Raw genomic sequence first — 22,943 nt, 5'->3', positions numbered from 1 at the left:
AGAGAGAGAGAAAGTGGAATCTCCTGAAGTGCAGAGAGTGGGCAAATGAAACATGATTGAGCTTTCCTGAAATAGGAATCTCAGTAAATAAGTTTTCCCCCAATTCAAGAAAGCTCAGGACCAGTTGTTCTAAGGTGAAAGATCGCTAGTGAGGAAGAGAGGTCTGGTGAGAGACCCCAACCAGGAGCATTGATGGAGTTGATCTGATCGTGGTTCATAAGATGGAGATGAATGAGTGTTGAAGAAAGGGTATACTAGCAAGCCAGCTTGTGAGGGTGTGGCTGTAGAATAGTGAATGAAATAAAGCCTACTATAATTTTCCTAAAAGAGTGGGGTTTGTCCTTAAAAGCAAAGCAAAGTCACAATCCCTACCCTTGAGAGCATAGGATCCTATTGATTGAATACTTTGAGAATTTAGTGTCATAGGGAATTGTAGAGATCATTGTGCCAAACCCCTAGTTTTACAGATGACGAAGACCAAAACCCAAGAGGAAAGGATGACTTATTTCAGGATTCCGTAAGTTATAGCAAATGGATGCAGGGTTTAAAACTGGTCCTTTGACTCGAATAAATGTGAGTTATTATTATGTAATCATCTTCATTGCTTTCATCATCGTCTTAAAGAATGAACATATTTTAAAAACTTTATTGGTTAATAAAAAAGCAATGATTCTTGCTAACTAAAAGCATGTGAATGCCCCTAATAATATCTGTGCAATGGCTTGGGGAGGCAGAGGGACAAAGATAATGTCCAGTATTTCCAGTGAGCTTGGATAGTCACATAGGATCAGTCATGAAGTCCTGTTGGGATGTGTGTGTGTGTGTATGTGTGTGTGTGTGTGTGTGTGTGTGTGTGTGTGTGTGTTTGTTTGTCTATCTCCAGGACCTGAACTAATCCTGGTCAGGAATAGGTAAAAACCAAGTTATTTCTCTTCCTATTGGCTTTGCCCAGAAGTGCTTGCTGACATGTAGTGAGTTTTCCTCTTCCTTCTCCAGGATTATTATTGTGTTGTTTTTATTTAAAATCATAACCTTATGTATCCTCTGGCAAAAAAGAACACTGATGATTTTGCATTAAAAAAGCTCCATCTAAAGAAGCCAGCCTCTCCCCCAAATGACAGGATGTGAGAGTGGGAGGGAGCCTCAGAAGTCATTAAGTCTGTTTTACAGACAAGAAAACTAAGGTGCCGTTAGAATTACCTTAACCAAGGTCAACACTGCTGAGAAATTAATGAAGTCGGGACTCACACATATCTTGCTTTTGTTTTGTTTGGATCAGGATTATTATCCCTATTTCTCTTTCTTTCTATCCCTTTCTTTGTTCCCCCTGTTTCTTTCTCTCTCTCTCTCTCTCTCTCTATATATATATATATATACATACATATATATGTGTGTGTGTATCTATATGTGTGTGTATATCTATATCTACGTGTGTATGTCACACAGATATAGATATACACACATATATGTATATATAGATATATATCCCTCCTTCACCCTCTCTCTCTACTATTTAATAATGAAACTAGTATTCAGTGCTAAAAGTTTCTAATATTTTAAAGTCTTCCTCACATGTGATTTACATTTTTTAAAAATGGTTTGCCTATTTCTAGTCACATGAAAAAATGCTTGAAAATCAGTATTTATCAGAGAAATGCAAATTAAGACAACTCTGAGACATTATACACCTCTCAGATTGACTAAGATGATACAAAAAGATAATGATAAATGTTGGAGGGGATGTGGAAAGTGTAGAAGACCATTAAAAGAATGGGTCTTCTGCATTCTTTTAACATATTCTGCTTTAACTACATCATGTTGCTTCATAAATGCACCAGGGTTTAGTTGAGTTCCTGGTACATAGTAGGAGCTTAATAAATGCTTATTGACTGTCTTTCAAGCTGGATTTGAAATGTATGTTGATGTTTTCAGTCACTTATTCCTCCCCACACACACCCCTATACTCTGTAGCCTTCAAATACCTATTTCAAAGTTTTAGGCAAATTTTTCTTGATAAAACTATTCAGCTTGTTTTGTGTTCTGAAATGAAAGAGAAAAAAATGCTCAAGTTATTTTATAAGAAGAAAACAGTGGGCTGATGATTTCAGGGCTATTGTAATATGCATACTTTCAGGTTTGGATGGTCCACTTTTCCTATAAAATGCAAGCACATTTTCCTATAAAGTAAAATGAAGCATTAGTATTTCATTTTCCCTTATTTACATGTAAAAAACAATTTTTAACATTCTTTTTTAAAACTTCCAAATTTTCTCCTTTCCTGCTTTCCTCCCCCCAACCTTCCTTGAAGAGGCAAACAATTTTATATTGGTTATATATGTGTGGTCATACAAAACATTTCTATAATAGTCATGTTGTGAAAGAAAACATAGATATGGCATAAATTTTAACTAAATGCACGGCTCCTGAATTCAGAAAGCAAAGTATTTTCATGTGTCAATTTTAAAATCTTAGTTTAGTGCCTTGCATATAGAGGGCAATTAGTAAATTTTTCATGACAACTTAAACTCTGGGTTTCTATATCTATGAACTACTCATTTATAAAAGTTATAGTAATAAAATGAGGGATTGTTAAGCATATCTTACCAGACTGAAAAGATATGAACAGACAATTTTCAGATAGAGAAATTAAAACCATTTTTAGTCATATGAAAAAATATTCCAAATCACTATTGATTAGAGAAATGCAAATTAAGACAACTCTGAGATATCACCACACACCAGTCAGATTGGCTAAGATGACAGGAAAAGATAATGTCAAATGTTGGAGGGCATGTAGGAAAACTGGGACACTGATACATTGTTGGTGGAACTGTGAACTGATCCAACCATTCTGGAGAGCAATTTGGAACTATGCCCAAAGGGCTATAAAACTGTGCATACCCTTTGATCCAACAGTGTCTCTATTAGTTTTGTATCCCAAGAAGATCATAAAGGAGGGAAAGGGACCTACATGTGCAAAAATGTTTATGGCAGCAACTGGAAGCTGAGTGGATTTCTATCAATTGGAGAATGGCTGAATAAGTTATGGGATATGAATGGAATAGAATTCCATTATGGAATATTATTGTTCTGTAAGAAATGACCAGCAAGATGAATACAGAGAGGCTTGGAGAGACTTACATGGATTGATGCTGAGTGAAATGAGCAGACCAGGAGATCATTGTACACAGCAACAAGAAGACTATACGATGATCAGTTCTGATGGATGTGGCTCTCTTCAACAATGAGATGATTCAAACCAGTTCCAGTGATTCTGTGATGGAGAGAACCATCTGCACCCAGAGAGAGGACAGTGGGAATGGAGTATGGATCACAACATAGCATTTTCACCTCTTTTGTTGTTGTTTGCTTGCTTTTTTTATTTCTCATTTTTTTCCTTTTTGATTTGATTTTTTTGCACAGCGTGATATTTATGGAAATATTATCGAAGAATTGCATATATTTAACATATTTTGGATTATTTGCTGTCTAGGGAAGGGGGTGGGCAAAGGGAGGGAGAAAAAATTTGGACACAAGGTTTTGCAAGGGTAAATGTTGAAAACTGTCTTTTGTATATATTTTGAAAATAAAAACCTTTTATTTAAATTTTTAAAAATACATTCAAAAAGCATACCTTACCACAGAGATAGAAGTAATTAATGCATAAAAAGCTCAAAACATGGATTAGGTCATTATGGTAATTGGGTAGTATGATAATCAAGAGATTATCCTAAAGAAGGCAGTCATATGCTTAGCATAGGCAGGATAGGCAAGGGCATCTGTTGAGAGTACAGGGAAGGCTCTCTTTCCTTCCCCAAAATTTCAAGTTCAGCTCAGCTTCTATATTTGGCAGGTGAGAACACAGAAGCCCACAGACTTCAGTGATTGCTAAAGCTTACACAGGTAGGTAGTAGAAGAAGCAGGGAACATTCGAGTCACCCTATCTGAACACCCATGAACCATTTCAGGCCCAGAGATTCTCAAATAATTTAATAAGCAAGGAGGGAGCACCAGGTCAGGAGTACAGTTATCCAGGCAGAGCTCACCAGTAGCTATTTGGTATTAGTACTGCCAAACATTCCATCTCTCCTGCGGAGGTCACAGCTCCATTAGACTGGCCACATGTTGGACTGCAAAATGTAAACCTGCCAAAAAGACAATTTTAGGGAGAATTCACACTTGGCAAGCACTTACAATGCAGTCAGAAAAAGCAATAGAAGGGCTTTCTTAAGAACTTTAGAATTGATTGTGCAACATGGGAGACACTAGTACAGGACTACCCAGCCTGGCACGTCCTCATCAGAGAAGATGCTCTGCTCTGTGGGAAAAGCAGAATTGGATTAGCTCAGAAGAAACACAGAATGCCCAGAGTTGGAGAATCCACCCTAAAGGATGGATTAAATATAAGCATTCCCAACTCAAATTGATCTGACACAGTCAGACACATGGTAACTTGACTGTGATATAGGGAGGCATTTGGTTTTCTTTGAGAATGAAGGACATCCACCAAGGTATTAGTATATTTTAATATTTGAATGGATATCCAATCTCATCTCCATGGATAGCCCCTCCAGGAGTGTAGATTGTGACCCATCTCCCCCAAACATTTTCCATTCTTTTCCCACACACCTACATCTTTTCCCTTATTCTCATTCATAATCTTTCTGCAAATACAAGGATCACCCTGGCATGCCTAGAACCTTCCTCTGGGTCTTTCAACGTTCCTTGGATACCATCTTGGGCTTTCCATCTGTTCTTTCTTCATCCCCCTACATGACCACCCAACAAACAGATATTAATGAAGGGGCTAACACGTGCAAGACTGTCCCCGGCACCAGACAGATGTTGCATGCTGACTGGACCCTCAACAGAGATATCATCCCCATTATCCCGCATGGATCCATCTCCATATGCAGCTCTCTTCCCAACTAGACAGACTTGAGTATGTTCAGAAAATTGTTTGCTGTCAGAGATCACAACTAGCTGGAAATGAAACCGAGGCAGATTTCAGCTTAATGAAATGAAGAAACTTCCCAAGAGAACTTCCCTTTGTTCCCCTTTGGGAAGTAATGGCTCCTTCCATGATGGCAGATGACCACCTGTTGGCGTGGCAGAGGAGAGAAGATTCCTGTTCAGGGACATTTTGGTCCAGACCAATGGATTTATGGATGGCATCTTGATTTAGCAAACCACAGATTTGCATGATCTACTTTGTATTTTTATTTATTTTGTAAAACATTTCCTGGATGGCCAGGGGACTTTTACCTGGCTGCAAGTTTGACAGCTTGGAATTAAAAGACCTCTGAAGTCCCTCCTAACTATTATGTTCTATGATATTGGGTACAAAAGTGAGGAAATGGCCAAATGTGTTGGGGTTGAGTGATTAGGAGCCTTTAGTCATCCTGATCAGATTACATGATTTCCATTTCAAGGCCCCATGTCATCACTGTTTCTCTCTGCTGTGGAAGACACCAGAAATATACAAGTGCCCTCACCTTTTTAAGTGGCACAATGGTTAGGGTCAGGAACTCTTGTGTTCAAATCTTGCCTCAGACACTCACTGTATGACTCCAGGTTAGTAACTTTAACCCTCTGGGCCTGCAAGGACCTTTAATGTGGTTCTAACTCTGTGCCCAGAGAAGCCCATCCAGGCTAGCTGAAGGACCATGCTAGATATGTTCTCCAATCTCTTGTCAAAACAATTCCTTTGGCTCTCCGTTCTCCATTTCTGCAAGTTTATGAAAATGATCCATGCTCCACAAGACCACAAAGAGAGGGAAAGCATCCAGATTTCTTTTGGGGAAAAAAGGGGTAACCAGATGGCCATGTCAAGGAACAAAGCAAATTAAGATGATTCCAAAGCAGTTGACTGAGGATTGGATACCAATACTTTTGAAGTATTATTGAATTTTTTGTATACTTCAGAGCTGACAAGGAAAAGCAAGAAAGGCCAAGCAGAGTGACTCAGGACAGCATTCACTACATTCCCCAGTGATATCTCTTGGAGACTGACGTGAACCCCACTGGTAGAGAATGAACAGTTCCAGGAACTTCGTGTCCTGATACTTGGCAGGAGCAAATAGGAGATTTTACTTAAAGTCTCTATCAACAGTTAAATTACTAAAATTACTGAAGTATAAATACTTATAATTACCAAAAACAGATGATCATGAGATCCATGGAAGTTTTGAAGTGTGTCTTTTTTTTAAGTGAGACTCTAGTTGAAAGAAAATATGAAATATAGTAAAAATTAAATCTGAGTTCATAGATTCATAGGATTTTAAAGTTCGAAGAGATTTGGGGGATCATCTCATAGATGAGGAGGCTAAAATCTGATGTTGTATAATTTGTTCATGGCAGGGAAGCCTGGGTTGGACTCCCAGGCGACTTTTCTTCCAAAAAGTCATGAAAGCTAGAACCTTGGAACACCTTTGGAACTACTATAATCCAGGGACCTTCCTTTGCTGCCTCCTACAAAAAAAATAATGAAAGGAAGAGAAATACAGAAAACTAAACTTTTGCTGAGCAGTGACATTGAGTGATTCCCTGCATTTTAAAAACATGAATCATTTTGCAAAAAGGACTCTCTCCTCCACAGTTCACTTAAACTTGAATTTTCCTTTATTTAAAAAATGTAACAAAGTGCTATCCCAAAAGTTGGAAGTTTGACTTCTCCTCTTGGCTTCTTTTAGTGGATGTGTGATTCTGGGAAAGTTATTTAGCTTAAAGTTATTCTAAATCTCAATTTTCTCATTTGTAAAGTAGGAATGATATATGTTATAGTTTTCTTGAAGAGATTATTGTGAGAAAGGAAAAAAGATAATTGTTGTAAAATACTTTATAAATATTAAAGGGCTGTACAAATACCAACTAGCTGCTTCTTCCCCTCCCTTTTCTCCTTCCTCTTCACTTTCCTTCTTATTAGTATTAATACGTATTATTACTAGTAGTCTATATGATAATGGATATAACTAATATCATAATATGTTCATAATTATTATATTAATACTTGAGTAATAGAGAATACAGTTACTATTTCACGCATGTGAAAGTGCTTTGAGAAACCATAAAGTGTTATGTAAATGTAAAGAATTCAAATTATATTCAACTTATAGGATCACCCCTATTGCGTACTTTGAGATATACTGGCATTATTTATTTGGGTTGGATCTTCATTTTACCTCATTACTATATTATAACTGTGGAGAAGAAAATGGCAAACCATTTCACTATCTCTGCCAATAAAACCCCAAATGGAGTCACGAAGACTAGGACTAAAGGACTAAAAATGGCTGAACAACAACAAACATTATAACTGTATACCCTATTGGTTTATCCATTTTCCAATACTCTTATTGGGAGACAGAAACAGTCACTTGCTATATCATCCCCATTACGACAAGTTGAATAGGACATTCTTTTGGCCTTCTTCCTGTTAGTTGTAACTCACAATAAGAATAGAATAGCCAATGAGCTGCCTCTTTTTGATTAGGAAAATAACTTTCTAAACTAGAAGATATCAGGAGTAATCTGAATTCTCCTCCGAAGGTCTAGATTATATCTCAGTCCATTAAGTTATTGTCAGAACCAGCCGAATAGCTGTCCTAATATGGCCCCGTGAAGTAGCATGGGATGAAGAAGTAGCTAGATGCTTCCTGTTGCTGAGAGTGTGGTTTCTAGTTATCAGCTTTCTGAGACTCTTCTGAGGACACACGATTAGTTGTTCTGGTTTTTGCTCTTTCCAGATCTTAATTTGGCAAGAATGCTGAGCAGAGTGGTATATTTAATGCTAAGCATATGGCATGAGTTCCAAGCTCATCTTGCTAATTATCTATTGGACATTTCCAATCGAATGTTTTAGAGCTATCTCCATGTCAAAAATAGAACTTGTTATTCCCCTTCAGCACAATTCCCTCTTTCTATTAAAGATTGACACCATTCTCCAGTCTTTCTGGTTGTAGAGCCTTGGTATCATCATTCTTACCTTTTCATCTTATTTTTCCTACAAATGGGGAGCTAGGTGGTACAATGGATGGAGTGCTGAGACTGAAGTGAGGAAGACTCATCTTCCTGAGTTCAAATCTAGCTTCAGACATTTATTAGCTGCATGACCCTGGGCAAGTCTTGTTTGCCTCAGTTTCCCCAGCTGTAAAATGAGCTGGAGAGGAAAATGAGAAGCCATTCCTGTATCTTTCCCAAGAAAACTCCAAAAGGGGTCACAGAGAGTCACACAAAACTGAACAACAGCAACCCATAAAAAATCAGTAGCCAAATCTTGCCATTTCTACCTCTACAATGTCTCTCTCATATGACCTTTTTTCTCTACAATCCACCATATTGTGTCAGACTTTCATTACCTCTTGACTATTGCAACAGACTGCTAAATGGTCCTTTTGCCTCAAGTCAAAGTGATTTTCCATGAGTGCATATTTGACTTTGCTCCTTCCATCCATCTAATCCTAGTCTCTGTCCTGACTTCCAGTCCCTGCTATCACCACCTGCCTTTGGGATATTTCAAAATGAAGGTTTTATAGCCATCTCAAACTCAAATTACAAAATAAAGCTCATTATCTTTATCTTTCCCTCCAAACTCTTTTCGATTTTCCTGTTACTATCAGGGATAACACCATCTTCCCAGGCACCTAGGCTTATAACATCTGTACTGTCCTTGGCTACTTACTTGTATTTACCACTCTCCCCTCCCCAAATCCTGCCATTTTACCTCCACAAGATTTTTCTTCCACGTCCTCCTCTCTCTAGTCCACATGGAATCTGCTTAGACTACTTCAGTGCCCCAGTCCTTCCCCACTGCGCTCCATCCTTCATCCAGTTGCCACGGCGATACAAATCTGAGCATCTCCACTGGCTCCCCATTCCTTCCTAGAGAATGATAAAATGCTCTCTTTAGAACATAAGTACCTTCTTTCTTCCTACTTTTCCAGTCTCTTTGCACTCTATGCCCCTCTACCTACTCTACTGTCCAGTGATCCTGGCCTTTCTTGTGCATGTTACTCTATCTCCTGCCTGTACCTTTGCCCTGGTTGTTGCCTTCTTCAAAAATTAGCTGAAATTCCACTTTCTATAAGAGGCTTTAGCTGGTCCTCCTCCTCACTTTAGTGCCCCCATCAAGTGCCTTCCCTTCAAGACCCCCTTCATTCACACTGTATATACCTTTTCTGTACTGTACATGGTTTATTTGCAAGTTGTCTCCTTCATCAGAATGTGAATCTTTGAGGTCAGAGATCATGTTTTCAACATTTTTTGTGTGTGTTCCCAGGGTTTAGCACAGTGTCTGGCACATAGTTAGCACTTAATCAATGTTTGTTGACTTACAACTACCTAATAAATTTCTATTGCTTCTAGGATACAACATAAACTCCTCTGGTTAGTTCTTAATGCCTTACATGTTCTGGTCCCAACCCATTTTTTTCATTTTATTTCATATTCCTCCTTTTCATGTACTCTGTGATCTAGCCGAAGTGACTTTCTCTTTGTTCATCACCTTTCATCTTATGCCTTTGTACCCACTGTCCCCCATGCTGGGAACATTCCCTCCTTTACTCTACTTTGTAGAATCTCTCTCTTCCCTGAAGACACAACTCAAGCACCATTTTACTCAGGAAACTTCCTTATCCCTCTAAATGTTAGTATTCTTCTTCTGAAGGATAGTGCCTTTTATCTAACTACTTTGTTTTCATTCACATTTATTCTCTTTATCTTTAGTACAAATATATTGCAATATGTACTTGGTACAGTGGTTTTCCCTTAGTATATAATAAGCTCCTTTTGAGGGGGGATTTTGTTTCCATTTTTGACATTTGTATCTCCAGTATCTGGCTTGCTGACATTAAATAATGCTTAATAAATAATTATCACTCAGCCAAAAAGCATTTATTAAATGCCTTCTATGTACCAGGCCTTAAGTAAATGGCACAAAGAAAGGCAAAAGGCACTTCTTGTCCTAAGGAGCTTACAATCTAATGTTGGCTGATTGAAATAACTCTGTTCAGTGATCTACTAAATATGGCCGCAAGCAAAAAATCAAACAGAAGACTTCAGGTTATTTATCAGTGTTGATTCACTCCTTGAAGAATGATGGAGAGGTTCTCCCAGTGTTCTTCTTTTAAGAGGCTGTTGTATTAATTTCACTGTTTCCCAAAATGCTGCAAAGCATTTCTAGCAAAGTGAGAGGGGTCAATCTAAAAGAGCATAAAATTGTAGAACGTCCATACTCTGAGATGCAGTTGGATAAGTAGTTCTTTGAATGAGTCCATAAAAATATCTTGGGCAGTCATTGCACATGGAAAATATGCTCATCAGGGAATTGAACAGGAGGAGGAAGAAGTGGGGCTGGCTTACATGTGGGGAGATGCTTTCAGGGATCCTGAACTTTTTCCTTCTACAAAAATGTATCTCTTTGACATCTTGGCCATAAAGCCCAGATGACCACAGATATAGTGGACAAAGGACAATGGAAAGACACCACAGAGGGGTAAGAACAAGGAAATAGCATGCTACCAATATTGACCAATATTTTGATAAAAATAACATCAAAGGTACCATGGAAAACATGTGTAACTGGAAAAGAACGGCTGTGGGGGAAACAAAAGTCTCAGGCCATGACTCTTGAGATGCTGAAAGAATGACGTGGGAACAGATGATAACCATATTGGAAAATACTGTATCGAATCAAGAAATAAATGAAGATGATAATACATTAGAGAGAACTTTGATGGAAAGATATGGCCAAGAGAGAAGTCATGGAAGGTTGCTATTTATACCAGGAGAGGGATAGTCACCCAGAGAAAATCACCTTATAGAAAAGTATTTTTTCTAAATGTTGAGTACCATATATCACACTAAATTGTAAGTTGCTTAATAGGAAGGGCAATATGTGATGTCTCTTTTTATCTCCAGGGAATAACTTGGTAAATCCCACTCTGTGGCTTCTTCATGGCATGGAATTAGTATATATCAAAGGCTGAATTTGAACTTGGGTCCATCCAACACTCTATCCACTTTGTAAATTTTTCCGATATATTGAAATATGACCAACTCTTCGATTAAATTCAATGATAAGCCCTAATTGTGAATATTTAGTTAAATAATTATGGACAATGGTGAAGACCATTTGAATGTAGAGGAAGGGACAAATTGAGAGCTGTCTTGAGGACGCTATTAAAATTAGTTAATGCTAACAAGAATCTTGCCTGTGTGTGTGTTTTACATTAGATGGATAATACAAAGCTGTATGTGTGGGAAAAGAAGAATGATGAGAATGTAGAGCTTGTGGCCTCCTGCACTCTTTGCTACGGTAAGCCAGCAGAGCTGATGTATTATCTTTCTTTCTTCCAGCCCTGGATGATTTCCTATAAAGCTGATTTGTAGGATCATCGATTTGGAGCAGGATGGGCTCCTAACCTGCAGCCTAGGGACTTGTTCTAAGAGCTGGGTGGTGCAATAAATAGAGCCCTTAACCTAGAGTCAGGAAAAATCTAAGTTTAGAAACTTAGGAAGATCCTGGGAAAGGACCTAACCTTGTTTGCCTCAGTTTCCTCATCTGTAAAATGGGGATAATAATAGCTGCTATCTTTCAGCATTGTTATAAGAATCAAATCAAAGAACACTTATAAAGTGCTTTCCAAATCTTAAAGCTCTGTACAAATACTGGTTGTTAATAATCATCCTAGCTGCAAACTTTAGGAGCTTAGGGGTCCCTGAGCGTGAACCCTGAAGCAGGACAGCTACTGGCAACCTGATTTAAGAAAAAAAAGGGAAAGCTCTCTTTGAGACTGTCAGAGGTCCCCTCCAAGAGGGCCTGAGTTCAAATTTTGGGACTTTGGGTGAGACTCTTGGGCTGCCAAAGGTTCCCTTGGGCTCTGAATCGATGCTCCCACAGAAGGTTTTAGTGCTGCCTTGGGAGGGTGCTCTCACTCTTACTCTGTGCTTCCCCCTTAGATTGGTGCAAAGCTGACAAGGAGTGTGAGGTGACCAGCCCCGGTCTCATCGAAGTGGACATGGACATAGCCTATGTGCTGGACGGCTCCCCCGGGGTCACCCATGAGGCCTTCAGGGCAGCCCGAAGCCTGGTGGACTCCTTGCTGAATGACTTGGTCATCGCTCCACACCCCAGGCTCTCACCTGCTGGGGCCAGGGCCGCCCTGGTGCAGCAGGGGGTCCCAGGCTTCTCCCCTTACGAGGACGAGCCCCCCGTCCAGACGGAGTTTGATTTGCTCACGTACAGCCACCCAGGGCAGATGCAGAGGCACCTGCGGGAGGCTGTCCACCAGCTCAGAGGGCCTCCTTATCTGGGTCATGCCCTGGAGTGGACTATTGAGAACATCCTCGAGGTGGCTCCCCTGCCCAGGAAGAACCGGGTCCTCTTGGTGATAGTGGGCAGCAAGACCAGTCCCGGGGACAGGGAGAAACTCCGCAGGGTCTCTCTGGAGGCCAAGTGTGAAGGCTTCATCCTCTTTGTTGTGGCCTTGGGCGCCGGAGCCGACCTGGAAGAATCGGCCCTGTTGGCCAGCTCCCCCCCGGAGCAGCACCTGCTGCACCTGCCCGATGTCTCTCCTCTGGGAATGGATTACGCCCAGCGCTTCCTCCGAGCCTTCCTGAGCCTTCTGAAAAGTGAGTGGGTTGGGGGGGTGGCTGCAGGCCGGCCCTGGTGGGCAGCTCCTCTGGGGAGCACCAGCTGGAGGGACTGGGAGGGGGCCCTGGGGAGCAGCTGAGCCGGAGGGACTAGGAGGAGGCCCTGGGGAGCACCAGCTGAAGAGACTGGGAGGGGGCCCTGGGGAGCACCAGCTGGAGGGACTGGGAGGGGGCCCTGGGGAGCAGCCGAACCAGAGGGACTGGGGGGGAGTGGCTGCCTGGATCCGGCTGCTTTGGAAGCAGCGGCCACACTAGCATATTTTATCACTTACTGGGCTGGGCCGGCCTGTTGTTTATCTGAGTGTTTATTTTGGCCCAAATGCCACTGAAGCCTTGGGAACTGAAGATTAGCAGCTGTCTGTAACTTGCAGCTCAAGAGCTGCCTGTGAACTGCCTGGCTACAGATCTTCAATGCTGCAGTTTATGATGACTGAGGTTCCTTTGGTGACCCTTAGCAGCTGAGGGGAGGGCTGGGGTGAGGGAGCCGAGCTCCCCGTGTTAGTGGGGAGAAGGGAGACATGTAGAGGACGTTGTGAAGGTAGAAATCACAAGGCTTGTCAGTGGATTGGCTGCGGGGGCGAGTGCCAGGCGGGAGGCCGAGATGACAGCAAGCTATTTGGGGAGCTCTTTAGACAGTATCTGGAGAGTGTCTCGACTTCTGCTCTCCCCCCTCTTCCTTCCTCAGTCTGCTTCCCGCCACTGGAGGCTCCGGGTAGCAGCCCACCTCAGCCAGCCGGCCCCAGGAGGGAGGAGGGGGCACGCTTTCTCCTTGGGGGAGCTCATCCTTGCAGCCTCCTTTGGGCAGTCCCAGCCCTCCTGCTTTCAGGGATGCTGGCCTGACATGAACAGCCGGGCACCTCAGCCACGTTTTACCCCAAGCTTGGGAACATCCTCACACTGAGAAAGCTCCCTTGGAGATGAGTCCTAAAAAAAGTCTTCCGGTTAACCTCAGAAGCATGATGTAGGAGTCAGAGGAGTATTGTGAGAACAGGGAACCAGTGCTTCTTCCCTTTCTTTTTCTGCAGGTGAGGTAAACCAGTACCCACCTCCCTCACTTCTAGAAGACTGTGAGAGACTCCATCGAGGGGACAACCGGAGAAAGGCCTCCTTGACCAAGAGGTAGGCCGGGCCGGACTCGCCAGTCCTCTGACAGGGCTCTGCTTGGTCAGCCCTGGAGCATCTCTCACCTGGGTTCCCGCACAGCCTCGGCAGCTCCTGGGGGCCCCTGGCTAAGCTTCCTCGTCCCCTGCTCTCTTCAGAATTACAGTCTTTTCCCAACCCAGTTCCAGTCTGCCTTTCCAGGCTTATTATTCCCCTTCATGTTTTCCCTGCACCATTGGACAAGCTGTCCCTCTGGCCTCATTTCTGGCTCCCCCAAACCTCTATTTCCTCCCTTGGAAGCATTTCCTGATTTAATTCCTCCTTCTTTCTCATGTTCTCTCCCTGTTCAGATGTCCTTGTAAATCACTTTATTATGTATTTATAGGCAGTAGAAAGTAAGCTCCTTGAGGACAGGGATTATTGGCCTCTGGTTTGTGTGTCCCTGTAGTAGGGGTTTTCAACCTTTTTTGTGCCGTACCTCACCCCCCCACTCTTGGCAGGCTGGTGAAGGTAGAGACCACTTGCTTCTCAGAATAATGATTTAAATCATTGAAAGAAATGCTAAATTTCAACTGGAAATGAATGAAAATAAAGAAATTATCTTTTTTCTCACCCAAGTTCACAGACCTGAAAATCTGACTACAGAATGGTTTGTGGACCCCAAGTTAAGAACCTCTAGAGACTAGTATACTGCACAGCACACAGTAAGTGCTTAAATAAAAGTTGGATTGACTTGAGAGCGTAAGAATTCCTTGCTCGTGAAAGCTTCTAGGTAATAAAATGTAAGACTCCTTTTGGAATTTTGCACTTAACAAAGATTCTTTGAACTTTATCAGGTTCAGATTCAATGAGTCGGACTCTGGAAGAGGCTGGAAGGCACTTAAGACAAAAGACCCTTCTGTAGAGATGAGGAGAAAAATTTCCCAAATCACCCAAACTGACAGAGATAACATTGAATATCATTATAGACCTGAAAAAAATCTAATGGAAGCCCTGCAAAAGACCAAAGAAACTGAAGCTGAGACCACTGACCTTGGTAAAAACAAAAGCAAAAACAAAAACAAATCCCTGCAAATAAAACCCCACAACTCATTTTAGTTTTTACCATATGGGATTGGTTATTTTTATCTATTGAAAGATGATGCTTGACATTTACATTTAGCATTACAATTCACACTCGTAATTTCAAACTCCCAGGGGCATCATGTCTGTGTTGCAGGTAGTGAATGTCTTTTAAGGAAAATACACAAAAGCTTACTTTAGCTTTTGATTAATTAACTTGTGTGGAAGGCTCTGTTCTAGAAGATAAAAAGGGACAAAGCCCTAATTCTTGGGATGGAGGCTGGGGATGTCAATGAGAAAGGTTCCCATGGAGATGATGCTGGAGTTAAACTGTGAAGGGATCAAAGGAAAATTACCATCATCATCACTATTATTAGTGGCCATTGTGTGCACTTTGGATTTGGAAGGGTAGGTGGGGAGAGCAGTTCTTGAGTTCAGAGGATTATAGGACTTGGAGATGAAAGAGAATCAGAGAAGACCAGCACAACCTCATTTTACAGAAGAAGAAACAGAGAAATGTCTTGCTTCAGGTCACCCAACCCAGAGACATCGCTGGACTGATCCCAGGCCCTTTGACCTCAAGTACATGTTGGGCCCACATATTAGACTTTAGTCTGGAAATTGTTGTTCAGCCGTGTCCAGCTCTGCGTGATCCCATTTGGGGCTTTCTTGATAAGTTTGCCATTTCTTCTCTAACTCAAATTAGGAGACAAAGGCAGATAAGGTGAAGTGACTTGTCACAGAGCTAAAAAGTATCTAAATCTGGTTTTAAACTCCCAGAAATGAGGCTTCCTGAGTCCAAGGCCAGTGCTCTCTCCACTGCACCACCTAGCAGTCCAAGGTAGAAAGTGAACACAATGGAGTTCTCAATCTCCATTGTGGTAAGACTCCAATTAGGCTCAATCAGCCAGTGAACATTTGTTAAGAGTTTATCATGTGCGAGGTATTGGGAATGTAAAGAAAGGCAAAAGGCAGTTCTTGTCCTCCAGGAGCAAAGATAATGTCCAGACCAGCACACACAAATCAGCCGTGGACAGGATAAACTTTGCTAAACAGAGCAAAGGTGCTGGAATTAAGGGGGATTAGGAAGGCTGCTAATTGATGGTAGGCTTTTAGCTGTAACATGAAGGAGGTAAAAACCACTGTTAGTAATGTTTTGGATATGTTTGAACATAGGAGATGATTTGCTGTGATTTGAACCCTGCTTAATGCTATCCAGGATCTACTGTTAAAGTTACTTTCTCCCTCCTTCCCTCTATCTCTCTGTCTCTCTCCCTTCCTCCCTCCTTTCCCCCTTTCTCCCTCCCTCTCTCATTCCCTCTTTCTCTCTCTCTTTCTCTCTTTCCTTCTTTCTTTCCCTCCCTTCTTCCTCCTCCTCCTTCTCTCTCTCTCTCTCTCTCTCTCTCTCTCTCTCTCTCTCTCTCTCTCTGACTGGCTATATCAACAAAGGGTATAAATATGTATGTCCCTGAAGTTATCAGATGGTCAGAAAAATCTGGGATTAGATTGATGAAAGGAAAAGGGTGACTGAGACAGTCAAGTGAAACATGACTATTTACAGAGATTGTCATAGATCTGTCAACATTTGCTATTTTTTATCTGTCTGTTTAGCCATCCATCCATCCAATCATCTATCTGTGTATCTAAGTATGTGTGTATCTATTTATCTACTGATCTATTTATCCATCTATCCATGTATCTGTATATCTGTGTATCTGTCTATCTACTCATTCATTAATTAGTATTTATTAATTTATCCCAGACCCTTGTTCCATGACTAAGGATGCCGGGATGTGTCATGACTATGTCTTGAAGTGGTACTACCATCAGGACCAGCACACCTGCCAGCAGTTCTGGTTTGGTGGCTGTGGTGGCAACCAAAACCAGTTTGAAACCAAGCAAGACTGTGAGTCCCGCTGTGTGCTATTAGCCCAAAGATGAGAAAACCATCCAAGTCCTCCATGCTGTGCAGGGGCTAAAAAGAAGAGGAACAGGGCTGACCTTCGGATGGCAGGTTTCAGATGAAGTTAAAAGTTTCAAAATAAATACCTACTGTATTTAAGTGAAAAAATATGAAAAAAAGTCTTGTCTGATATATGTTTATCCTCATATGTGTTTAGCAGTTTGAAGTTCCTAAAGTACTTTTATATATGTTTAGTTCAAGAAACTTAAATGTACACAAAAATACTACCCTAAGTGCTGAGAGAAGATACTAAGTTTTGAGGTCTTATTCCTGCCCTCATTGAGCTTACAGATATGCAACAAACACTAATTGTTATAAAATAAAACACATTCTTATTTCCTCATCAAAACAGTCTTATGAGAGAAGCAAAGCAGGCATTACTTGGGCCCATTTTATAGATATAAACACGAGGGTTTGCCTAAATGATTTATCCAAGACCAGACACCTCATAAGCAGTAGAGCTGGGACTATAACTTGCATTTTTAAATTTCCCGGTCACTGCTCACCCCTATATTTTGCTGTCATTTATTGATCCTGCTGTTTTAACCCTTTCAGAAATGTATATATGTAATTAAACAGGCATAAAAAGTGAAAAAGACATTTGACTTATTAAAAAATTGCATATTTCTTACACATATACTCACCCCAGAAAATAAAGGAAAATAAATAAGATTATGCCAAACAGTGGAGCCTAATTAAAAGTTCAGTTAGAAAATATTTTTTGTCTAATGACTCAAGCATTAAGATGTTCTGTTCAGATGTGGCTCCACAATAATGAATGATGTCTTGAATGCAAAACTTCTTTTAACAATTTGACATGAAAATGAGTTCATTCTTCAGGAAATCTTATGCTGTGGAATTACTTATACTATTGAATTCTTTATAGCTTGACATGGTTTTTGTGCATATATCAACGATGGACTGGCAATACCGCTTTACTATGACAGAGCCCTTGAGTTCAGAGGGTCCTCAGGTCACTACATCCATCTAACCTGTGTTCACCTGAGAGTCACCTTTCTGACTTCTTCCCCAAGGAAAATCCCTTCTTTTTTTGAAGACCTCGACTGAAAGGAGTTCACTATCTCCCAAGGAAGTCTTTTCTACTTCTGGACCATTCTAATTATTAGGAAGATTTTACTTTTTTCCATCTGAAAACTGCATTTCTCCCTATGGGTTGTCATATTTTCTGGGAATGAGAACGAATCTGATCTCTATTTCTAATAATAATCAATAATGTTTGCATTTATGTTGTTCTTCATTTTTCAGTCATGTCTGACTCTCTGTGGCCCCATATGGGATTTTCTTGGCAGAGATACTAGAGTGTTTTGCCATTTCTTTTTCCAGCTCATTTTACACATGGGGAAACTGAGGCAAATTAGTTTAAGTGAGTTGCCCAGGATCACGCAGCTACTAAGTGTCTGAGGCAGGATTTGAATTCTGGGAGATGAGTCAACTTGACTCTAGGCCAAGTATTCTGCGCACTATGGTGCCCCTAGCAGCCCATTCTCATTTACATAGTGTGCTAAAGTTCTCAAGGAGTTAGTTTTTTGGGCTATCTCACAACCATAATCTTGTTAAATCAGTTAATAATTATTATGTCCATTTTAGAGAAGAGGAAATAGAGGCTGATGGAGATGATATGGCTCACAAAACTAGTTAAATGTTAGGGACAGGATTTGAATTCGGGTCTTCCTGACTCCATCCAGTATTTAAATCACTACACTGCCCAACTGTTCACTGAATATTCCAAGACCACTACTATCTTCCCCCCAGGCTCATACTTTTATCCAGGTTAAATATTTCCAGTTTTTTCTAACTAATCCTCATGTAAGTGTGAACTCCCTGAAAACAGGGAATGTGTATTTTTGGGTCTTCTTTTGTGTCCCCAGATCTTAGCCCCATGGGGCACACAGTGTGCAATTCATAAATGCTGGTTGCCTTGTCGGGCTCTCTGTCCTGGTCCGTCCTGGTCACTCTTCTCTGATGTCTGTGACTGTTTTTCAGAGTTCACTACACGATCATCAGTCTCATCAGCCAGTTCAATAACTACCCTGGGATATAGTTCATCTGTACTTGGTGATCCAGACTCATCACATGCTTTCCTCTTAGCCTTTGCTCTCCCATTGGCCATTTTTACTGTTTTCATCACAATAGAAAGGTGAAATCCCTTGAAAGAGTAGACAGACGTAAAACAGGAGTAGTTTTGCCCTCATTCTCTCTCTTTGCATTTTTGTTTCTACCCTATGCATTTTTTCTTCCAGGTTCTCTTTTCCTCCATGTTGCTTTTTTAAATTATCTTTTTATTATTTTTTGATAGCCTCAGCTATTCTGGGCTTTAAGACTAAAGGAACATGTCATACCATTGTGTTTGTCAACCATATTTGCTTTCCTCTGCCATATATTTCTTTTTTAATTTAAATTTAAATTTATTTTATTTTATTTTTATTAAAACTTTTTATTTACAAAACTTACGTATGGATAGTTTTTCAACACTGACCCTTGCAAAACCTTGTGTTCCAAATTTCCCTCCTTCCCCCACCCCCTGCCTTAGATGACAAGTAATTCAATATATGTTAAACATGTTGAAATATTTTGTTAAATCCAATATATGTATACATGTATTTATATAATTATCTTGCTGCAGTAGAAAAACCAAATTTTAAAAAATGAGAAAAAAACCAAAATGCAATCAAACAACAATATATTTCCTTTAAATATTTAGATTGGGAAGGTGGCCTAGCTGTGCCAGACCTAAAACTATATTATAAAGCAGTGATCATCAAAACCATTGGATACTGGCTAAGAAATAGAACAGGTGATCAGTGGGTTTGTCAAACATTAGATTGCTATAGTTACTGACTATTTTGTCCTGCGAACCTAACCTCTTCCGCTGCTGGAAAAATTGTAAACTAGTATGGCAGAAACTAGGCATTGACCCCCACCTAACACCACATACCAAGTTAAGGTCAAAATGGGTTCATAATTTAGACATAGAGTGATATTATAAGCAAATTAGAAGAAAATACCTCTCAGATCTGTGGAGAAGGACGGAATTTGTGTCCAAAGAAGAACTGGAACTCATAATTGAGCACCAAATAGATAATTTTGATTATAATAAGTTTAAAAGTTTTTGTACCAGCAAAACTAATACAAATAAGATTAGAAGTGAAGCAATAAACTGGTAAAACATTTTTACTTTTAAGGGTTCTGATAAAAGTCTCATTTCTAAAATATATGGAGAATTGATTCAGTTTTATAAGAATTTAAGCCACTTTCCAGTTGATAAATTGTCAAAGGATTTGAACAGACAGTTTTTGGATGAAGAAATTAAAACCATTACTACCCACATGAAAAGCTGCTCTAAATCACTATTCACCAGAGACAACTCTGAGATACCACTACATGCCTCTGATTGGCTAAGATGACAGGAAAAAGATAATGACGAATGTTGGAAAGGATGTGGGAAAACTGGGACACTGATGTATTGTTGGTGGAGTTGTGAATGAGGAGAGCATTTTGGAATTATGCTCAAAAAGTTATCAAATTGTGCCATTCTATTATGGAATATTATTGTTCTGTAAGAAATGACCAACAGGATGATTTCAGAGAGACCTGGAGAGACTTACATGAACTGATGCTGAGTGAAATGAGCAGGACCAGGAGATCATTATATACTTCAACAACAATGCTATATGATGACCAGTTCTGATAGACCTGGCCATCCTCAGCAATGAGATCAACCAAATCATTTCCAATGGAGCAGTAATGAACTGACCCAGCTACGCCCAGAGAAAGAACTCTGGGAGATGACTAAAAACCATTACATTGAATTCCCAATCCCTATATTTATGCCCACCTGCATTTTTGATTTCCTTCACAGGCTAATTGTACAATATTTCAGAGTCCGATTCTTTTTGTACAGCAAAATAATGGTTTGGTCATGTATACTTATTGTGTATCTAATTTATATTTTAATATATTTAACATCTACTGGTCATCCTGCCATCTGGGGGAGGGGGTGGGGGGTAAGAGGTGAAAAATTGGAACAAGAGGTTTGGCAATTGTTAATGCTGTAAAGTTACCCATACATATAACCTGTAAATAAAAGGCTATTAAATAAAAAAAAATTGTGCCATTCTGTTTCTACTGGGCTTATATCCCAAAGAGATTTTAAAGAAGGGAAAGGGACCTGTATGTGCAAGAATGTTTGTGGCAGCCCTCTTTGTAGTGGCAAGAAATTGGAAACTGAGTGGATGCCCATCAGTTGTAGAATGGAAGAATAAGTTATGGCATATGAATATTATAGAATATTATTGTTCTGTAAGAAACAACCAGCAGGAGGATTTCAGAGAGACCTGGAGAGACTTACATGAACTGATGCTGAGTGAAATGAGCAGGACCAGGAGATCATCATACATGGCAACAACAAGACTGTACAATGATCAATTCTTATGGACGTGGCTCTTTTCAACAATGAGGTAATTCAGATCAGTTCCAATAATCTTGTGATGAAGAGAGCCATCTGCACCCAGAGGGAGGGTTGTGGGAAATGTGTGGACCATAACATAACATTTTCACTCTCTCCATTGGTACTTGGCTTGCATTTTGTTTTCTTTCTCAGTTTTTCTTTTTCTTCCTTCTTGATCCAATTTTTCTTGTGCAGCAAGCTAACTGTATAAAGATGTATACATATATTGGATTTAATAGATACTTTTAACATATTTAACATGTATTGGACTATTTGCCATCTAGGGGAGGGAGTGGGGGAGGAAAGGGGGAAAATTTGGAACAGAAGGTTTTGCAAGGATCAATGTTGAAAAATTACCCATGCATATGTTTTGTAAATAAAAAGCTTTAATAAAAAATAAAAATTTAGATTGACTGCAAAGAATCAAAGAGCTTGTTTCTGGCCTTTTCTTTCTCTCTCACATTTTGGGTTTAGATGGGAGGTGGAGGAAGAAGAGGAAGGGAGGAAATAGGAAACAAAGCAAAACAAACTGTGGGAAACATACTTTTTCAAGCCTTAAAGTTGCTTGAAACATCTTTAAATAGCATTTTAGTGATTACTTTTTCTATTTGATATTAAATTTCTTCTGGTAAATAGAACTAAATGAGAAGACTTTCTGTCAATGTAAGCTGGCACTTTTTCTTTCTTAGAGTTGCTTAGAGAAAGGATTGTCAAACTCAAACCAAAATAGGGGCCACTAAACCACACTTATGAATCCCTGGGGCAGGCCACATATTGACCGAGAAGACTTTATGTGAATATTATCTATATCCTATTGTATTTTATCTATTTTGTCACGTATTTCCCAATGGTAGGGTTAAGACTTTATGTGAATACTATCTATATTCTGTTGTATTTTATCTATTTTGTCACGTATTTCCCAATGGTAGGGGTTCTTAATCCTAAGACTTTTCCACACTAATTAAATCACAGGGTCTTTTCCTCCATTAAAAAAGCAGCCAAAAAAAAAATCCAGATTTTTTTTTTTAGTTTTTAGTATTGTTGTAAAGGAAACAGTTTGTAAACCAGAAAAATATTACTTTATAACTTGAGATAATCATCATCATATTGTATTTCCCTCCTTTCTCAAATGAGGAATATGGACTGAAGAATCTCCAAGGTCTTCTTTTCCATTTCTGAAATTTTATGAATTCATAATGAGAAGAACAATTATTTTAGACTTCTCTTTGCACTGCAGGAATGCAAGGCAGCATAGTAGTAAAAAAAGCCACTGGATTTTGGATCCAAGAGTCAGTGTTCACATCTGTTTTCTGTCCCTTTCTCCCTCTGTGATCAGGGGCAGGCCATTTGACTTTGTTATTTTTTCTCATATGTGACAAGGCTGAGTTTTCCTCAAAGTGTCAGGGTTGAATTTAGTGATTTCTAAGGCTCTTTATCCTCCTTCAGCAGGATTCATTTCTTTTGTGAAATTAAAGGGGCACAGATGGGCACTTTTGTAGAGAGAGAAACAGTTCTTTCTGCCAGGAAGTTGGTGGCAATAGCTGTTGGTGGTCACTAATCATGGATAGAAATGCTCAGTGAGTTCTTGGAGATACTGTTAAAATGCAGCTTAAGGTTATTTCCACATGCTGCTCAAGCCCTACTGAAAAGGACTGAAACTAATAGTTCCTAAAAGTCCAGAGCAAGCATTTATAAAGC

The 22,943-nt window shown here is 40.0% G+C and overlaps 1 protein-coding gene across 1 annotated transcript in view; it reads left to right on the top strand.

Annotated features, from left to right (window-relative positions):
• LOC111721183 (collagen alpha-4(VI) chain-like) overlaps positions 1 to 17,882 on the top strand; it is a 104,022-nt gene extending 86,140 nt beyond the window's left edge. Inside the window, exons 36-40 of the mRNA XM_031940226.1 lie at positions 11,233 to 11,314; positions 11,959 to 12,630; positions 13,677 to 13,770; positions 14,589 to 14,788; positions 16,577 to 17,882. Of these exons, the coding sequence (XP_031796086.1) occupies positions 11,233 to 11,314; positions 11,959 to 12,630; positions 13,677 to 13,770; positions 14,589 to 14,788; positions 16,577 to 16,755 (1,227 nt within the window). The 3' untranslated portion in view covers positions 16,756 to 17,882. The remainder of the gene's footprint in view (positions 1 to 11,232; positions 11,315 to 11,958; positions 12,631 to 13,676; positions 13,771 to 14,588; positions 14,789 to 16,576) is intronic.
• Positions 17,883 to 22,943: the final 5,061 nt, after the last annotated feature.

The sequence above is a fragment of the Sarcophilus harrisii genome, chromosome 5 (genome assembly GCF_902635505.1).
Source record: "Sarcophilus harrisii chromosome 5, mSarHar1.11, whole genome shotgun sequence".
In the NCBI taxonomy this organism is placed as follows: domain Eukaryota; kingdom Metazoa; phylum Chordata; class Mammalia; order Dasyuromorphia; family Dasyuridae; genus Sarcophilus; species Sarcophilus harrisii.
Note: the sequence above shows the minus strand (reverse complement) of the source record. Positions and strands in the feature narration are given on the sequence as shown.